At 44.3% G+C, this 18,489-nt stretch overlaps 1 protein-coding gene across 1 annotated transcript in view; it reads left to right on the forward strand.

Moving 5' to 3' along the window:
- LHPP (phospholysine phosphohistidine inorganic pyrophosphate phosphatase) overlaps positions 1 to 18,489 on the forward strand; it is a 301,128-nt gene that overhangs the window by 217,372 nt on the left and 65,267 nt on the right. Inside the window, exon 5 of the mRNA XM_069612039.1 lies at positions 230 to 322. Coding sequence (XP_069468140.1) covers positions 230 to 322 — 93 coding nt within the window. The remainder of the gene's footprint in view (positions 1 to 229; positions 323 to 18,489) is intronic.

Below are 18,489 nucleotides of genomic sequence, written 5' to 3' on the forward strand. Positions count from 1 at the left end.
TGTGTTTTCCACCCTGCCTTATATTACAAGAATACAAACACGTTGTTTAACTAGTGTCGTTTAACTGGTCTCTCCACCTTGGCCTGTTTATTGATCCTCATGATGGAGGTGAGTAGGCAGCACTGTTGAGTGCTGTGCATGGGAGTGATGTGGGGGTGCTTGGTGAAGGGTGTATGCAGCTGTGTGAGTTCACTGGGCGTTCCTCTTACCATGCCTGCTTTTCCCTCAGTACGCCTGTGACATTGAAGCTGAAGTGGTGGGGAAGCCTGCGAGAATGTTTTTCCTCTCAGCGTTGGCGGACATGGGAGTAGAGCCTCATCAGGTGAGTTGGCCTCACACTATTGAAACATTTTCACTCTGTCACTCCTGCACTTAGTGTTCAGTGTGTGCAGAGAGTTTAAGTGTGTTTTGAACAAGGTGTAAGTGTCCTCTGCAGCAGCATCTTAAGAAGGATGTCCTTATATTGTTTTAAAGAACGCATGGTTGGGTGCTCTGGTGCTGGGTGTTCTCTTGGGCCCAGGAGATATAGTGTTGAATGGTGCTCACAAATTAGCATGTCCTCAGGCACATGCTCCAGGAGCCACTAACTTAGTGTTTGGGTGTTTGGCAAGGTGCATGGATTAGGGGTACAGAGAGTGTTAGTGTCCAATTGGGAGCACGGATAACCGTTATAAATAGTATACTGGTACATGTTGTGGAGGGGCACAGGTTAGTGATCTATAGAGTACATGTGTCATTGTTCTATAGTTTAGTGTTCTAGAGGGGCAAAGGTTAATGTTCTAGAAGGTGCCTGGGTTATTGTTCTGTGGATTAGCGTTCTAGATGGTGCAAGGGTAAGTGTTCTAAATGGTGATCAGGTTAGTGTTCTAGATGGGGCATGGGTTAGTGTTCTAGAGGGGGCATGTGTTAGTGTTCTAGAGGATGTCTGAGTTAATGTTCTGTGGGTTAGCATTCTAGGTGGTGCATGGGTTAGTGTTCCAGTGGATGCATGGGTTAATGTTCTGTGGGTTAGCATTCTAGATGGTGCATGGGTTAGTGTTCTAGTGGATGCCTGGGTTAATGTTCTGTGGGTTAGCGTTCTAGATGGTGTATGGGTTAGTGTTCTAGATGGTGCATGGGTTAATGTTCTAGTGGATGCCTGGATCAATGTTCTGTGGGTTAGTGTTCTAGATGGTGCATGGGTTAGTGTTCTAGTGGAAGCTTGGGTTAATGTTCTGTGGGTTAGTGTTTTAGAGGGGGCACAGGTTAGTATTCTAGAGGGGGCATGGGTTAGTATTCTAGAGGGGGGCACAGGTTAGTGTTCTAGAGGGGGCACAGGTTAGTGTTCTACAGGGGGCACGGGTTAGTGTTCTACAGGGGGCACGGGTTAGTGTTCTAGAGGGGGCATGAGTCAGTTTCATCCATTTCATTAATTTCCACCACTTTACTGCTTTCGTACTATTCATTCTTTTTATCCACTTCACTGCTTTGACCTACTCTACTCATTCTATTCTGTTTGTCCTTTTTTAGTTTACCTTAGAGGTTAGTAGTTTTCGATTTCTCGCTTGGATCTTGATGATGTATTGTTGTTTGTTTTATTGCTATTTGAGATCTAGTAGTTCAGGTTAGTAGAATTGTTGTTTTCCGCTTTATTCCTCACGTCTACATTGATCCTCTTGTTCATTACATTTGTTTTGTCCATTTCATTAATTTCAGCCACTTAACTGCTCTTTCACAGCTTATTCTTTTTATCTACTTCGTAGGATTAATCCCTTTTGCTTAATCTAATTTGGTTGTACTTTTTAGCTAACCAATAGAGGTTATTATTTTCGATTTCTCGCTCGGTTCATGATGCAGCATTGCTATTTATGATCTAGCGTTTGGCAAAGTCATTGAAATGCTGTTTTCCAGATTGAGTTTGGGTCGGTTTTAGGGGAAGAGCTAAGTTTTCAGTAATTTGCGGAAAGACATGAGGTCTTCAGTGAGTCGTAAGTGGTGAGGGAGTGCGTTCCACAGCGTGGGGGCCAAGGCTGAGAATGATGATCCGCCTAACCTGACTGAGTTTGTTTTTGGTATGACTAGGAGGCCGGCTGAGCTTGATCTTAGAGTACGTGCAGGGTGGTAGGGTTTTAGTTTGTCTTGGAGATATTGAGGTCTGGTTTTATGCACCGCTTGGTGAGAAATGCATAAGGTTTTGAAAGTCACCCTTCAGGCAACCGGAAGCCAGTGCAGAGTTTTGAGGGCTGGGGAGATGTGGTCTTTCGGGCCAAGCGCTAGTAGCAGTTTGGCTGCAGTGTTTTGTGCTCTTTGTAGTTTAGTCAGTTGGTAAGCATGGACTCCGAGGTAGAGGGGGTTAGCGTAGTCCAGTCTTGATATAACAATTGATTGGACTGCGGAGAGTCTGTTGGGAAAGGAGAGATATGGAAAGATGCGCCTAAGAGTTTTAAGGTGGTAGTGGCAGGACTTTGAGACATTGTTGACTTGGCGTGAGAGTGTTAGGTCAGAGTCTAGGGTGCATTCAAGTTTTTTTACTGAATTAGAGGGAGTCAGTGAGTTGCCCATGGCAGATGGCCAGGGTAGTGGGTCTGGAAGAAGTTCGGTGTTGCCACATACCAGGATTTCAGTTTTGGAGGGGTTTAGCAAGAGGTGGTTTGTGGTCATCCAGAGCTCTATGTCGAGGAGGCAGGAAGCGAGATTGGGTCTGCAGTTGGGATTTGAGTTCTGGATTTTTAGAATCAGTTGAGTGTCATCAGCATAGTTGTAGCACAGGATGTTGTGTGAGTGAATTATTCGTGGGAGGGTGGCCATGTAGAGGTTGAACAGGAGGGCTGATATGCATGCTCCTTGCGGAACTCCCGTGTCGACAGGTCGGTCTTGGGAGGAATAAGTGGACAGTACGGTTATCTGGTTCCTGTTTTTGAGGAAGGATGCTATCCATTTCAGAGTGTTTCCACAAATTCCTAGGGAGAGGAGGCGGTCAAAGAAGACTGAGTGATTGATTGTGTCAAAGGCGGTGGATAGGTCAAGAAGGATTAATGCAGCGCATCCCGCAGAGTCTGCTGTGTTTTTAAGGTCATCCCAGATTGAGGTTAGGGTGGTTTCAGTTCTGTGTCGGGCTCTGAAACCTGATTGAGCGGGGTCTAGGAGGTTGTTGGCTTCGACAAAGGCATTTAGTTGGGAGTAGGCGGTTCGGTCGATGAGTTTGGCAAGGAACCTGGTGTTTGAGATGGGGTGGTAGTTTTGGGCTCGTGAGGGTCTAGGGAAGTTTTTTTTATTAGAGGTTTGACATGAATCGTTTTGAATGCGTTGGGAAAAATTCCCAAGGAGAGGGAGTCATTTATGATGCTTCTTGCATGTTCTCCTGCGCAGGTGGAAGCAAACATTTCTTTGATGGTTGTGGCCAGGCAAGTGTCTAGCGGAGAGCCGGATGGTTTGCGGGCAGAGAGAAGTTTGAGAAATTGGTTGGCTGATATTGGACTAAAGGAGTCGAACGTTGGTTGGGTAGTGGTCGCAGGCGGTGGATGGCTGGTATGGAGGGTCGATTGCCTGGTGGGTGTAAGAGAGCTAGTTTGTTGGTTAGAGTGGTTGTTCTTTCGAGAGCTGTGTGTGTAAAAGTGGAGAGAGAGTGAGTCGCACAGCGATTGTGAGGGGGTCGGGACGGTGGTGGTGCACGATGGTTTGGTGAATTCAGCGATGATTTTGTGAAGTTCTTTGCTGAGGTTTTAGGATTCGGGAGTTGTAATGGGCTTTTTTTGCTTTCTGGATTTCGGCCTTGTACTGATGAAGGTGCCGGGCCAAGGTGGATCTGCTCAGGAGAGTTTTGTCTTTCCGCCATTTGCGTTCAAGGTATTTATATAGTTGTTTACTGGCCTTCAATTCAGGTGTGAATCATCTGGGGAAAAGGCCACGGCAGGCTGATGGTTTGCAAGAGGGTGTGAGCCGCATTAGTGAGGTGTTGAGCCATGAGTCAAAGGCGTCAGGGGTTAATTGATTATTGGGTAGGTAGGTAGGTGGAGGAGACTGGTGGAGTGTAGTGACTAGGTCGGGAAGGATTATTAGTTTCTTCCAGCATTTGCGTAGATTCGGAGGTTCAGGTTCGGGTACGGGAAGCGGGTTGGATGAGAGAATGGTGAAAGACACAATGAAGTGATCGGACCAGATGATAGGGGAGGGGGGTTTAGATGTATCCGGTTGTGGGAGCTGAAGATGGCATCGAGAGAGTGTCCTTTATGGTGAGTCGGGCCGTTCATGTGGGGTTGGAGGTTAATTGCGTCTAGGCCGCCAACCAGAGAGTGTGTCATAGGGTTGGTGGGAATGTCGAGCCAGATGTTGAAATCTCCTAGAAAGGTGAGGTTGGGATGGTTTAGTTGGAGGGTGGCAATAGAGTTGCAGAGGTTGTTTGAGAATTGTCTATCATAGCCAGGGGGTCTGTAGATTATTAGGAAGCTGTGGGAGAGGGAAGGGGAAAGGGATAGTTTAACGAGGAGCGATTCACAGGACAGAAGGGAAGGTTGGTTGATGATGATTGAGGCGTGGAAGTGAGACATGAAGGCGAATGCTATTCCTCCCCCTCTAGAGGGACGGATCAGTGGGATGAGGGAGTAGTCAGGGGGGAAGGCTTCATTGGCGATCGGGGCGAAGTCGTCAGAGAACCAGGTTTCGGTGATGAAGACCAGGTCTGGATTGTCAGAGGCGAGGAGGTCAAAGATGCTGTGTCTGTTTTTCGCTACAGATCGGGCATTAAATAGGCTAAGCCCGGCGCGCAAAGGGCATCGTTTGTTGTGGATTGAAGGAGCTGTTAGGCTGTTTGGCTGCTTGCGGTGGCGGTATAGGTACTGCCTGACTACCAGCTGCGGGAAGCTACTGAGGCGAGAGATAACGAAGACCCTTTCGAGACAATAAAGTCAATCCCGGTCTCAAAGGGTATGCAAGGAACAGGATTAAGAACACGCCTGCAGGTAAGAGAGAGATTCGCTTCCCTCCCAGAAGTAAATGGGAGCCCGGAGCAAACCCTGAGAACTACGATGCTAAAACAAAGCCGACTACCATTTGGTACTGAGAAAAGGAAAAGCTTATCAGTGGGAGACAATCAATCACATACGGAAAAATCACTCTCACAGGTAGCGGAAAAAGGTGATAAGCTGTGGTTGGCACCTAATTCTCCAGAACTACCCATGGCTTGTACCATCCCCACGGAAAGAGAAATCATAAAAATGCTTTCCCCATCAACATTTCCAGGCCAGGTAGAGGCGGTATCTGAGGGGATTTGTGAGAGGAAAGTAGCTGGACAAAGCATTCTAGAATCCAATGTAGTAGCTGAAATAACAATTGAGGATATCTGCGAGGAGAAAGTAGTTCCACCTGATGAAGTGCCAGCAGGTGAGGACTCTATCTCCACACAGGAAAAGGAGACAACAAAGTCAAACCTATTGTCAACTAATTCACTTGAAGACATGGTAGGTAATCAGAAGACGCTACAAACAGAGGATGAGGCCCTTGGAACAGTTCCTAAAGAGGGGATAGGGGGGGACCTCAGTGAATCAATAATTCAAGAAAGTCTGGACATGAGTCTAGAAAACCATACAAGGCCATCAGTGGCACAATTTTGCTCTGGCGTGACTAGTATTGTAAATAGCCAGCAAACAGTAGAAACATCATGGGATCAAGTTGACAAATGGGACGTGTTGGATTTGGGACATATCGAAGACGCTCTGCAGGACTCGATCAATCAGAATAAAAATACTGACCTCAGAAAGCCATCAATGACAGTGCAAGACCATATAGACATTTTCCAACCATATAGGGAAGAAAGGATTAGTCCCACATTGAGGAAATACACCATAGCAGTTAGCCCCACAAAGGAGAAGGGGAATCGATCTGCAAATCCCCCAAATGAAGTAAATAAAGGAGTTCTTACAGATGACTACGGCACAGGATCCATTAATTCCCGCCTGGGAGGGCGGAGGCCGTTAGAAAGACTGAATAACAACAGTGCAGTTGATACTGCACCGGCAAGCTTGAGTAATCTTTGCCTGGCAGATAAAATCATGCAAGACATCACTACACTGACGGATAAAATAGGAAGAGAAAAAAGGAGGAGTTTCTGCTTGATCAATGAAAAAATGGCTGCCTTGGATAAAGAACAGTTTGAGAATATGACAGCCCTGAAAGGAACTCATTTGCCACTTTGGGACGGGAGAAATAAAACTTTGCCAGTGGTTAGGGTGAATGAAGGTATGGAAAATACAGAAGTAAGGAAGGATCACACGGGAAGCAATTTAGCCAGCCGCTTAAACTTGGAAGAGGAAAACAGGCCTACAGGAGACATATGGAATAAACAAACTCTAAGGACAATAACTGAGGCCTGTAAGACTGAAAGAGAAAAAGACTTGAACCATATTGAAAAAGTGGTCATGTCCTCGCTAACTATAACATTGGCTCCTTTTCTTAAGCTCTATGAGGCAATTAAAGATTCTGTTCAAGAGGTAACCATCAGCAACACTCAAATAAAAGAGAATCATGTTAATATGACCTCGGTCCTGCAGAGCTTAAATGAAAGAACAAACAAAGAAGCTGAACTAACTCAAATTTGGCAATCTCGCCTTGGCGATCTAGCTAGGCGAGATGCGACTGATAAATCTGTATTAATGGAAGCGGTCCTAGAAGACTGTAAATGGATGAGAAGCACCCACAAACACAACAACCAAAGGAATAAGGAGGATTGTCCTGATACAAAACTTAAAGAAGGCAAGGGACCAATGAAATTGAAAAAGGATGCAACTAACCTCCCGAATCAAAAGGAGCAACATCAAGAGGAGGTGATCTTGATCCCGCCCGGGATAAAGGAGACTAACAAGCTGACCTCTGCAAATTTAGAACGATCCTCTTTTGCAATATTTGCAGGGGCGACGCCGAAGGATCCGATCCACCGAAATGGTAAGGAGATTACAAGTGCATTGAATGAAAAAGGGAAAAAAACCAAAAATGAATCCCTTAAACGTAAAGTAAATGGTTCAAGAGCCTTCTTGAGAAATCTAAGAACCCCACCAAGAAGAGAGAACACACACTGTGCCAAGAAATCTAGAAGAGAGATGAGTATGAGTGGACATACAGAGATCGAGGGACTAAAAGATCAAGAAAAGGTGTCAAGGGAAGAAAGCAGGGAGGATCCAGAACAGCAAGCAAATTTGAGTGATCTTATTGAGCTGATGGAATCCGATAGTGAGAAGGAAGACTGGGATAGCATAAGTATCTCGGATTGGCAAACTTTAGACAATTGGGAAACAGTAGACCTAACCCAAAAATCTAAGGAAGATCTGAAGCCAAAGCCCCACAAGAAAAATGCCCAATAAAACATCAGGGGAAAAGAAAGAAGACCAGGCACAAATTAAATTGAATTGGATTCTGACCAGTAATCTATTAGATTTAAGACATTGGAACAAAAAAGAAAAGAAATGATGAATGAGAGGAGGATAGAAAAAAAATCCAGGGCAACCCTTGTCTTAAAGAATTAACTGATAAGGGGAAAAAAAAGGACATTGAAGTCAAGAAAAGGAAAGAGCTACCGCTAAGATCACCCCCGAAGAAATCCATTTTACTCAAGGGATATTATCTAAAATTAGAAACAGCTGCAAATGGACCAAGAAGGGTGATCTTAAATAGAAGATACGTGGTGGAGCTCTGCAAGCAAGCCCTGTCACCAAGGACGATATCAACGGAAGATATAAAAATAGTGGAATTCCCAAAGGAACAAAGGCTAGACCAAGTTATCTTGCATTTGTCATCTAAAAATACAAAGCAGAAACTCTTGGATGTATCAGACACTTTAAGAAAAAGAGGGTTCCTACTGGAGGACTTGGGCGAGGAATCTAGACAATTAAAAGAAAAAGCCCGTACAGAACAAAGAAAGGAGACAAAGAAGGAAATCTCAGTAAAAACTAGATCAATAATTCTGGGGGAAAATTTGAAGAAGAACGATGAAAAAAGTAAAAAAGAGAAAGAGTCTCAGGAGGAAGAGTCTTTATCAACTGAAAAGAGTGAGGTGATATTGAAAACCCTGAGGTTCACAGTGGATAACTCGGAAAACTTAAGGAGGGTTAAGAACAAACCCACTAAAGTAGACAATCGGGGAAAGGAATGGGCCTGGATGGCAAATGCCTTGAATTCCAAGAAGAAACAATAGAGTACGGAGAATGAGCAGAACCGGATCCTTTGTGCATCGTGGAACACAAGAGGTTTCAAACATCTGCTCTCTAGTAAATGCGATTTCCTGACCCAATATGATTCATCTCAATACAAGAATCATGGCTACGTAAACCCCCTGTATGCGAGGGTTATGAGGTCTACACAAACCCAGCTAGGAAGGGGCCAAAGGGAAGACCTTTTGGAGGCCTCATGATATTAAAGAAACTGGAATGTCCATTAAAAGTAACGGAACATCTGACACCAAACCCCTATGTGCAAATCCTGAAAGTAACATCTGAAGTGGAATGCCCAAAAACCCCGAAACAAATGGTCCTGATTAATGTCTACTGGAGCGAGAATATGCAGGGCCAGACGAACTTTGTAACGTCAATCATGGAGGTAATTGATCAGTCCATGATGGAGGGGAATGGCCAGTTGATAATATTAAATGGCGACCTAAATATCAAAGTCCTGGATAAAGATGGCAAGATCAAAGCTACTGAACATCTGCTAGGAAAGGAAAAAGTATGGATGCAAGAAATGAGAATCCGTGAGATGAAGATGTTAAATGGCCAGACTAAGGGAGATCTCCAAGGGGCCAATACTTGGCACAGTGGGAAATCAGGTGCTTGCTTAGATTATTGCTTTGTGGGAGGAAACACATTGGAGCGAATACTTTCCTTCACAATAACAAAACAAACGAGTAGTGATCACTGCCTGTTAGCAACTGAACTTGTCTGGGAAATAAGAACTAATAGAGGAACCGAAAGAACAATGGAAACTGAGGCAAGATCCAACTAAAAAAAAGAACATTAAAAAAAACATGCGTATGATGAACAACTTGTGTTAAGAAGGAAACAATATAGGTCAGAATTGAGACTCATAAAAAAGAAAAACGGCCCAGAAAGATACGAACTCCTGAGAAAATGTCAACAAACATATAAAAACTGGCTGAGACAAACTCGATATCTAAGACTGCAGAGAGATGCCGAAAAAATGATGGCAGCCATATCGACAAACAACGCTAGAAGTACCTGGGACTTACTTAACGACAGAGAGCACAATCAATCTGCCGTAGGTATCAATCAAGTCTCAGAAGACAAATGGTTCGAACACTACACTGCTCTTTATGAAGTTGAAAATGGGGGAAAAACCATAAAAGAGATCTCGGACTCTACTCCCTGGGCCTTGAACTTTGACAAGGATGATATCCGAATCCTGATAAAAAAACTTAGTACCTCAAGAGCAGCTGGCCCAGACGGCATTTCCAACAAACTACTAAAAGAAAACTGTGAGACCTGGACGGATCTAATATATATATACTATTTCAACAAATCATGAAAACCAAACAAATACCAGCTACATGGACGGAGGCTTATATAGTACCGATATATAAGAAGGGAGATCGTGAAAACCCTAGGAACTATAGGCCCATAGCGCTCCTAGACTCAATTGGCAAGCTATTTGCATCACTGCTACTGAGAGATCTAAAAAAATGGGCCACCGAGGCGAAAATCCTAGATGAAAGACAGACAGCCTTTGTAAGTGGAGTTGGCACCGCCTTGAATCTATTTTTGATCAACTTGTTGAAGGCAAAGACACTAGCCGGGAAAAAAAGCTTTATCTTGCATTTATTGACCTCAAACAAGCCTTCGATGGAATCAATAGAGAGCTCTTGTGGTCAAAGATGAGAAATTGGGGATGCCCCAAGGATCTACTTGAAGCCATTAAAACATTATACACTGATACCTCAATTAAAGTCCAAATTACAAGCAATGGGGGACTCTCGAGGAGGATTAGAACCTTTAGAGGAATCAAGCAGGGCTGTGCAGTAGCCCCATTCCTCTTTGTCTTATATATGGCTGATATGAACATAGCTCAGGAGAAGATTCGTGCATTTCCGCCGAAAATAAATGGAAAAGAAACACCTTGGATGCTGTACGCTGATGATGCGGTATTCATCGATCAAACACCAATAGGCCTACAACGACGGATTGAGTCCTTTAACAACTACTTAAAAGAAAATAGCATGAAGATGAACATCACAAAATCCATGATCTTAACAATGAAATCTAGTCGGGGCAGGAGACATAAGGTGGTCATTAGAAAACCAGAATTTGGAAGAAGTAGAAATGACACTCTACCTGGGGATAATGATAAACAAAAACTGCAACGAACAGGCTCACTACTCTCTGATCCGGGAAAAACTAGTGGCTCTGACAAATCAAGGGATTTGCTTACATCGCAGATATGGGAAGTTTTCTTTAACTCCAATTGTAACTTTCTACAAGCAAAAAGTGGTGGCGGTCATCACTTATGGCACGGAAGCACTCTTAGCACTTAGATTGGAGGTTTGGAATCTCTGTGAAGCGTATTTTTGGCGTAACATTTTGCGCCTACCAACCTCATTAGCAGTGGAGCTCATTAGAACTGAGCTCAGACTCCAATCAATAAACTCTGTCATACTTTGGAAAACCCTATCATTGTATAGAAAGTGCATTCTGGATCTACCACCAAAACCATTTGAAATTCTAGCCCAGACGAACATCCTGAATGAAGACAAAATGCTTAATGATTGGAAAAGCAGATGTAAGGCTCAGTTGGAGCAAGTAAATCTCGCGGAGGATACCATAAAGAATAACCCGGATAAAGCAAAAAGAGTGATTCGGGAAAAAGATTGGGAGGAAATCCAGGAACAAAGACTGAAAAGAAATCTATGTTATAACATCATCTGGGAAAAAAAAGGCTTGAACATCTTACCGCCATATCTGTTGAAATTTCCAACTGAGCATTACCGGGACTTGCTGCTGCGTTGCAGACTCAACATTTGGAATAGCAGAGAAGTGAAATGGAAAAGAAGACAAATTGACAGAACAGCTGCATATTGTCGGTTCTGTAAACGGAACCATCTGGAAACGATAAGACATGTTATGTTAATTTGCCCAGCTTTAAAATGCAAAAGAGAGATCTATATGGGAAGCTACATAATGAATATCACCGAGGAGACGGAAGAAAATTATTGGGAAAGAATCCTCACTGTGGACAAAATTGGCAAAACACTCGATGCATTGAAATTTGTTGAAATGTTGAACTTGAATCAGGAGGAGTAAGGATCTGATCTGTAAGAGAACGATACGAGCAGTCCTAGATACTTAAGTATCGAACTACCTTGATTGCCCAAATTTTGAATTAATGGAGCAGTGGATCATAAGATAACGGAGAGACTAGGACAATGTTTGGGCAATTATTGCTGATGACAATTGGAATTAAGGAAGTCTTAACAAAGGAACAATGTTTTTACTAAAGGAATAAGGATGTAATGCTTAAGGTTTAACTATACTTAACCAATAAAACAAAAAAAACAAAAAATTAAATAGGATGCAATTCACTTTGGTAGATGAGGTTGATGTCGGAGCTGCAGAGATGGAGGGGTGGGGTGGGAGAGGGTGGAAACTGGAGAGCGAGAGGGGTGGGGTGGTTGATGGTTGATGGGAAGAGTGGGCGAGCAGAATAATTAGGTAGTTTCGGGTGGGAGTGGATGGACGCGTGTGTTGGGATGATTGGGTTTGGGACCGGGGATTTGAAGGTGGGGTGTGAATGGGTAGGAGTTTCAGTTGTGGTCGGCGAGAAATCGAGGGAGAGGGGTTTCAGGCAGGGTGAGGTGTGGGGGGAGGGTGGTGATTGGGGGGCTGAGGTGGTGGGTCGAGACAGTGGAGGCGATGAGTGCTGAGAGATTGAGGGGGACCAGGTACGTTTCCTCTTTAGTGTCTTTGTTGCGATTGGTGTGTGCGAGAGGGTAGGCGTGGTCAGAGGGGGAGGGGGATGATGCTTCTGTTCTTGCTAGTGCTAGGCGTGCGGTTTTCAGGGAGGGGAAGGAGTGTGGACGGGGGATAATGGTGGGGGTTGATGGGAAAAGCGGGGGTTGCATGATTGCTGGGCAGGGTGTGCTCGGTATGCTAGTGAGGGGAGCGAGTATGATCATAGTAGGCTGATCAGTGGAGGGGCTCAGAGGAGCAGTGGTCTTAGGGTGGTTGGCTCTCCATCGAGCCCCTCTGGCTTGGTGTATGGAAAGGGTGTGGGTAGGGGATGTGGTGGAGGGTAGGATGGTTTGGGGAGGAGGGGACTGGCGGCAGGCTGGCAGGGTGGGTGGTGTACAGGGATTGTTTCCAGCAGACCTTGGTGGATTGGGCGCACTCATGGTTAGTAACTGTGATATAGATGGGTTGGAATATTTCCAAGGCACGCTATTAGGCAGACTTCTAAATTCAACTTTGCACAGAGAGGATATTAGGCAGATTTCTAAATTCAACCAGGGCATGCTATTAGGTACACTACTAAATTCAACTTTTCACAGAGAGGGTATTAGGCACACTTCTAAATTGCAAGCAAGGCACGCTACTAGGCACACTTCTAAGTTCAACCAATGCACGCTAGTGGGCACACTTCTAAATTCAATTTTACACAGAGAGGATATTAGGCACACTTCTAAAATCAACTTTACACAGAGAGGATTAGGCACACTTCTAAATGCAACCAATGCACGCTATTAGGCAAACTTCTAAATTCAACTTAGCACAGAGAGGATATTAGGCACATTTCTAAGTACAACTTTACACAGAAAGGATATTAGGCACACTTTTGAAATCAACTTTGCACAGAGAGGATATTAGGCACACTTCTAAATTCAACCAATGTACGCTAGTAGGACACTTCTAAAATCAACTTTACACAGAGAGGATTAGGCACCAATGCACAGAGAGGATATTAGGCACACTTATAAATTCAACCAATGCATGCTATTAGGCACACTTCTAAATTCTACCAGTGCACACTTTTAGGCACACTTCTAGATTCAACCAATGCACGCTATTAGGCACACTTCTAAATTCAACCAATGCACGCTATTAGGCACACTTCTAAATTCAACCAATGCACGCTATTAGGCACACTTCTAAATTCAGCCAATAGATGCTAGTAGGCACACTTTTGAATTCAACCTTGCACAGAGAGGATATTAGACACACTTCTAAATTCAACTTTGCACAGTGAGGATATTAGGCACACTTTTAAATTCAACCAATGCACGCTAGTAAGCACACTTATAATTCAACTTTGCACATTAAGGATTTTAGTCACACTTCTAAATTCAACCAATGCACGTTAGCAGGTACACTTCTAATTCAATTCAACTTTGCACAGAGAGGATATTAGGCAGCTAAATTCAATTTTGCACTGAGAGGATATTAGGCTAATAGGTACACTTCTAAATTCAACCAATGTACGATATTAGGCACACTTAAATTTCCACTTTGCACAGAGAGGATATTAGGCACACTTCTAAGTTCAACTGTACACAGAGAGGATACTAGGCACACTTCTAAATTCAACCAATGCATGCTAGTAGGCACACTTCTAAATTCACCTTTACACAGAGAGGATATTAGGCATGCTAGTAGGCACACTTCTAAATTCACCTTTACACAGAGAGGATATTAGGCATGCTAGTAGGCACACTTCTAAATTCAACTTTACACAGAGAGGATATTAGGCATGCTAGTGGGCACACTTCTAAATTCAACTTTACACAGAGGATATTAGGCATGCTAGTGGGCACACTTCTAAATTCAACTTTACACAGAGAGGATATTAGGCACACTTCTTAATTCAATTTTGCACTGTGAGGATATTAGGCTAATAGGCACACTTCTAAATTCAACCAATGCACGCTAGTAGGTACACTTCAAAATCAATGCAATTTTGGCCGGAGAGGCTATTAGGTAGACTTTCTAAATGCAACCTAGACCGCAGATGGAAAAGTTTATAACAGTTTAGCATTTAGTGGATCCCTAGGTTAATGTTCTGTGGGTTAGTGTTCTAGATGGTGCATGGGTTAGTGTTCTAGTGGATGCCTGGATTAATGTTCTGTGGGTTAGTGTTCTAGATGGTATATGGGTTAGTGTTCTAGTGGATTCCTGGGTTAATGTTCTGTGGGTTAGTGTTCTAGATGGTGTATGTTTAGTGTTCTAGATGGTGTATGGGTTAGTGTTCTAGTGGATGCCTAGGCAAATGTTCTGTGGGTTAGCATTCTAGATGGTGCATGGATTAGTGTTCTAGTGCATGCCTGGGTTAATGTTATGTGGGTTAGTGTTCTAGATGGTGTATGGGTTAGTGTTCTAGATGGTGCATGGGTTAGTGTTCTAGTGCATGCCTGGGTTAATGTTCTGTGGGTTAGCGTTCTAGATGGTGCATGGGTTAGTGTTCTAGTGCATGCCTGCGTTAATGTTCTGTGGGTTAGTGTTCTAGATGGTGTATGGGTTAGCGTTCTAGATGGTGCCTGGGTTAGTGTTCTAGTGGATGCCTGCATTAATGTTCTGTGCGTTAGCGTTCTAGGTGGTGCATGGGTTAGAGTTCCAGTGGATGCCTGGGTTAATGTTCTGTGGGTTAGTGTTCTAGATGGTGCATGGGTTAGTGTTCTAGATGGTGCATGGGTTAGTGTTCTAGTGGATGCCTGGGTTAATGTTCTGTGAGTTAGTGTTCTAGATGGTGTATGGGTTAGTGTTCTAGTGGAATCCTGGGTTAATGTTCTGTGGGTTAGCATTCTAGATGGTGCATGGGTTAGTGTTCTAGTGGATGCCTGGGTTAATGTTCTGTGGGTTAGCGTTCTAGGTGGTGCATGGGTTAGTGTTCCAGTGGATGCATGGGTTAATGTTCTGTGGGTTAGCGTTCTAGGTGGTGCATGGGTTAGTGTTCTAGTGCATGCCTGGGTTAATGTTCTGTGGGTTAGCGTTCTAGATGGTGCATGGGTTAGTGTTCTAGATGGTGCATGGGTTAGTGTTCTAGTGGATGCCTGGGTTAATGTTCTGTGGCTTAGCGTTCTAGGTGGTGCATGGGTTAGTGTTCCAGTGGATGCCTGGGTTAATGTTCTGTGGGTTAGCGTTCTAGATGGTGCATGGGTTAGTGTTCTAGATGGTGCATGGGTTAGTGTTCTAGATGGTGCATGGGTTAGTGTTCTAGTGCATGCCTGGGTTAATGTTCTGTGGGTTAGCGTTCTATATGGTGCATGGGTTAAATGCTCCTGCAAATCTGTAGAATCCTGGGCGTTTGGCTAACCCCTTCATTAGCAGGCTTTTGCCAAGCCAACACTTGACTTGAAAGATGGGCTTATCGGGAAATGCATGGATGGGTCGCATAGAGGTGGCGCGACACATTTGACAATAATGAGACCAGGAACAGCGCTCTTTCTTTTTCTGTGTTTATATATTTTCCGGCCCACAGGTTGCAATCTTTATATACCCTAGTTTTCAGTCGCTTCTTCTTTCTCAGGCTTCTTCTTTCTCAGGCTTCTAGCTTTCTCAGGCTTCTTCTTTCTCAGGCTTCTTCTTTCTCAGGCTTCTTTTTTCTCAGGCTTCTAGCTTCTTCAGGCTTCTTCTTTCTCAGGCTTCTTCTTTCTCAGGCTTCTTCTTTCTCAGGCTTCTTCTTCCTCAGGCTTCTTCTTTCTCAGGCTTCTTCTTTCTCAGGCTTCTAGCTTTCTCAGGCTTATTCTTTCTCAGGCTTCTTCTTTCTCAGGCTTCTTCTTTCTCAGGCTTCTAGCTTTCTCAGGCTTCTTCTTTCTCAGGCTTCTTCTTTCTCAGTATGCCCGTGTATTTTCTTATGCTTCCTCCAGTTCCTCTTCTCTCGACTTTTGGTGAGAAAATGAGCATCCTGATGTTTCCTGGGCTTTCTTTTATGTCCCCTTCTCCCTCCTGATTGGGCTATATCCAATCCACCTCCTGGGTAGGCTAGAAAGAGGAGAGTTAGTGTACTGTGCCCTTCCTGAGGAGAGGGACTTCCTCCACCAGCTGCAGCCTTTTTTTCCTTCACGTCTGCCTGGCCCGGCCCCCCTGTGTTGTCTCTGGGCACCAGAGTACAGGTGAGTCTTGGTTTAGCCACTGGAAGGCCGTTTTGGGCTTCCCGATCCACTGTGTTTTGTTGTCGCAGCGGTAGTTATAGGATATTGTACTGTGGCTTCCCGGGTCGCCCAGAGTGTTTGTTGGTAATGGCCTGCCTGGAGCATGTGCTTTGGTGGTTCCCAGGTTGCACACCCGAGTCTGCCTTGACTCCCTCCTGCTGAAGAGCTGCGACTTGGACCGCCCTGTGTCCTGGCTGTCTTGATTTTCTCTTGTGGGAGCACGGTGTCCCAGGCTGCTATGACTCCCTCCTATGGGAGTGCCACGACGCGGTCCGCTGCCACATCCCCGGTCACCTTGGTTTCCTCTAGTGGGAGCACAGCACCCCAGGCTGCAGTCATGACTCCCGCTTGTACCGTTGTGTCCTGGGCTGCCTGAAGCCCCTGCGGCAGTGTTGCTCCTTGGGCCGTTGGCACTGTGGCATCACTAAAGATAAAAATGAACCTCATTCCTTGAGTTCTCTCTGCATGTTGGGGACTCCCTATATGATATCTCGACGCCCCAGCTCACTCCATCCAACACAAAATACTAAAATTCATATGGTCGTAGAAGCACCAGAGAATTCTGATAAAACTATTACCAGAAGGAACCATTTGGGAGGTCTGGAGGGCCCCAACATCAAAAGAGTCATTGTCTCCTCGCAAATAACTCCATTGTTTCAGTGGTCCACTCAAGAACCTCCCCCACACTGGCTAGTGTTTGGACAAGAAGTCTCAATTGTTCTCTTGGAGTCACTTCCTTTCCTTGGCACTTCTATTAGAACTACAATTGGGTCCCTTCTTGCGTCAAACTAAATTACCCTTAATTAATGGGATAGAGCCAAAAAGGTATGCACTCGAAGGGGGGGTTCATAGACAGCCCATATTGTACCCCAGGGCTGTACAAGCCTGCCTTTCAGTCTGGAGAAATGGAGGATTGAAATATTGCAAACAAATATATAGCACAATAATGTTCTGGCTTTGGAGACCAAGTTCCATCTTCCTGAACCAGAAAGATATCATCACACTCAAGTCTGTTACTGGGCCACAAGGCTGCAGGAACTGCCCAACCCATATCTCTGGAGCTCTGCCTCTACTCCAGTTTACTTAAAAAGTGCGTATCGCACCTATACAGGCTACTAGATAAGCTTGTCGCAATCGGAACTCCTCATTATATGGGGACAGAGACCAGCTCAGAGGCCCGGATCAATAATTGGACCAGACCGGGGCACACAAATCATCGTGTTGTATCAGAAACCAGCAATGTGCCTATAAAACCTGCTCCAGGTGCTATCTTCCACCATATCCTATTACTGAAGTGACTCCCACCTGCTCCCGCTGTGCTAGAGAGGCTGAGGCGAAATGGGCACAGGCGCTCATACAAGGTGGTTCTCCCAAAATGCTAGGCTCTTCTGGAAGGAGATTCAGTGGAGATCTACCCAATGGTGGGTCCAAAGGCAGAACTATTCATACACCTCCTCACGGCAGCGACATTAACCTTAACCAAGAACTGGAACACTCAAGAAGTCCCAACCCCGAACATGTGGAGGCCCAAAGTATGGGAGGTTATGGCAACGCATTGAATGACAGCCTTCACCTGCAACCGCTTTCAAAAATACATACAGGTTTGGACCCCTCTTATATCTCTTTATAGCTAGTACCCACAACTGATATTCAAGCCCTCTCTCTATTTGCATTTCCCTTTTCTTTGGTCATGGAGTTACCTTGCTGTGTAATTGGAATGGGTGGGGGCTCGCCAGGTTGCTCCCCCAGAACTGGTTTAGTACATGGACATCAAGGCCTGGATCAGGACGCTGTAAAGACTTAACGCACTATCTGACTCATTCAAGTTATTTGATTACTCTACTGATCACCGGAAGCACCCTGGCCCATTTTTGTTATTGTTGTGTTATTCTGTTTTACTTGAAGAATAGCTTTGATGTAACAAATGAAAATACAAGTTTGTATAATTGGTTACCAAGCAAGAGTTATAATGGTTTAAAACAAAAATAGTAAAAGAATTTTGGATTGGTTTTGCATTGTAAAGGTGTTTGTGCTGGGCTATGCCAGTTAGCCTCTTGGGTCACCTCCACTACAGCTCTTGTGCGATTGTAACATTTATGTAACGCAACCATAATAACTGAGAGGCAACAAAAGCTGTAGATATCTTTCAGGAACCCCAGAATTTCATAGCAAATTAGGATGCTTGGGAATGGTTCAAATCTTACCAAGTATTCCCTAAAAGATTAGTATATGATCGTCAATATAATGTATTACATGTACTTTAGGACAATCATTTGATCTATTATTAAAGTTTATTATTTTTGCAACAAATGAAAACAATGTGAGAAACAGTATAAACATTGCAATGCACCACCAATTCCTGTTATTTAATACATTCT

The sequence above is a fragment of the Ambystoma mexicanum genome, chromosome 8 (genome assembly GCF_040938575.1).
Source record: "Ambystoma mexicanum isolate Mex_15411 chromosome 8, UKY_AmexF1_1, whole genome shotgun sequence".
Classification (NCBI taxonomy): Eukaryota; Metazoa; Chordata; class Amphibia; order Caudata; family Ambystomatidae; genus Ambystoma; species Ambystoma mexicanum.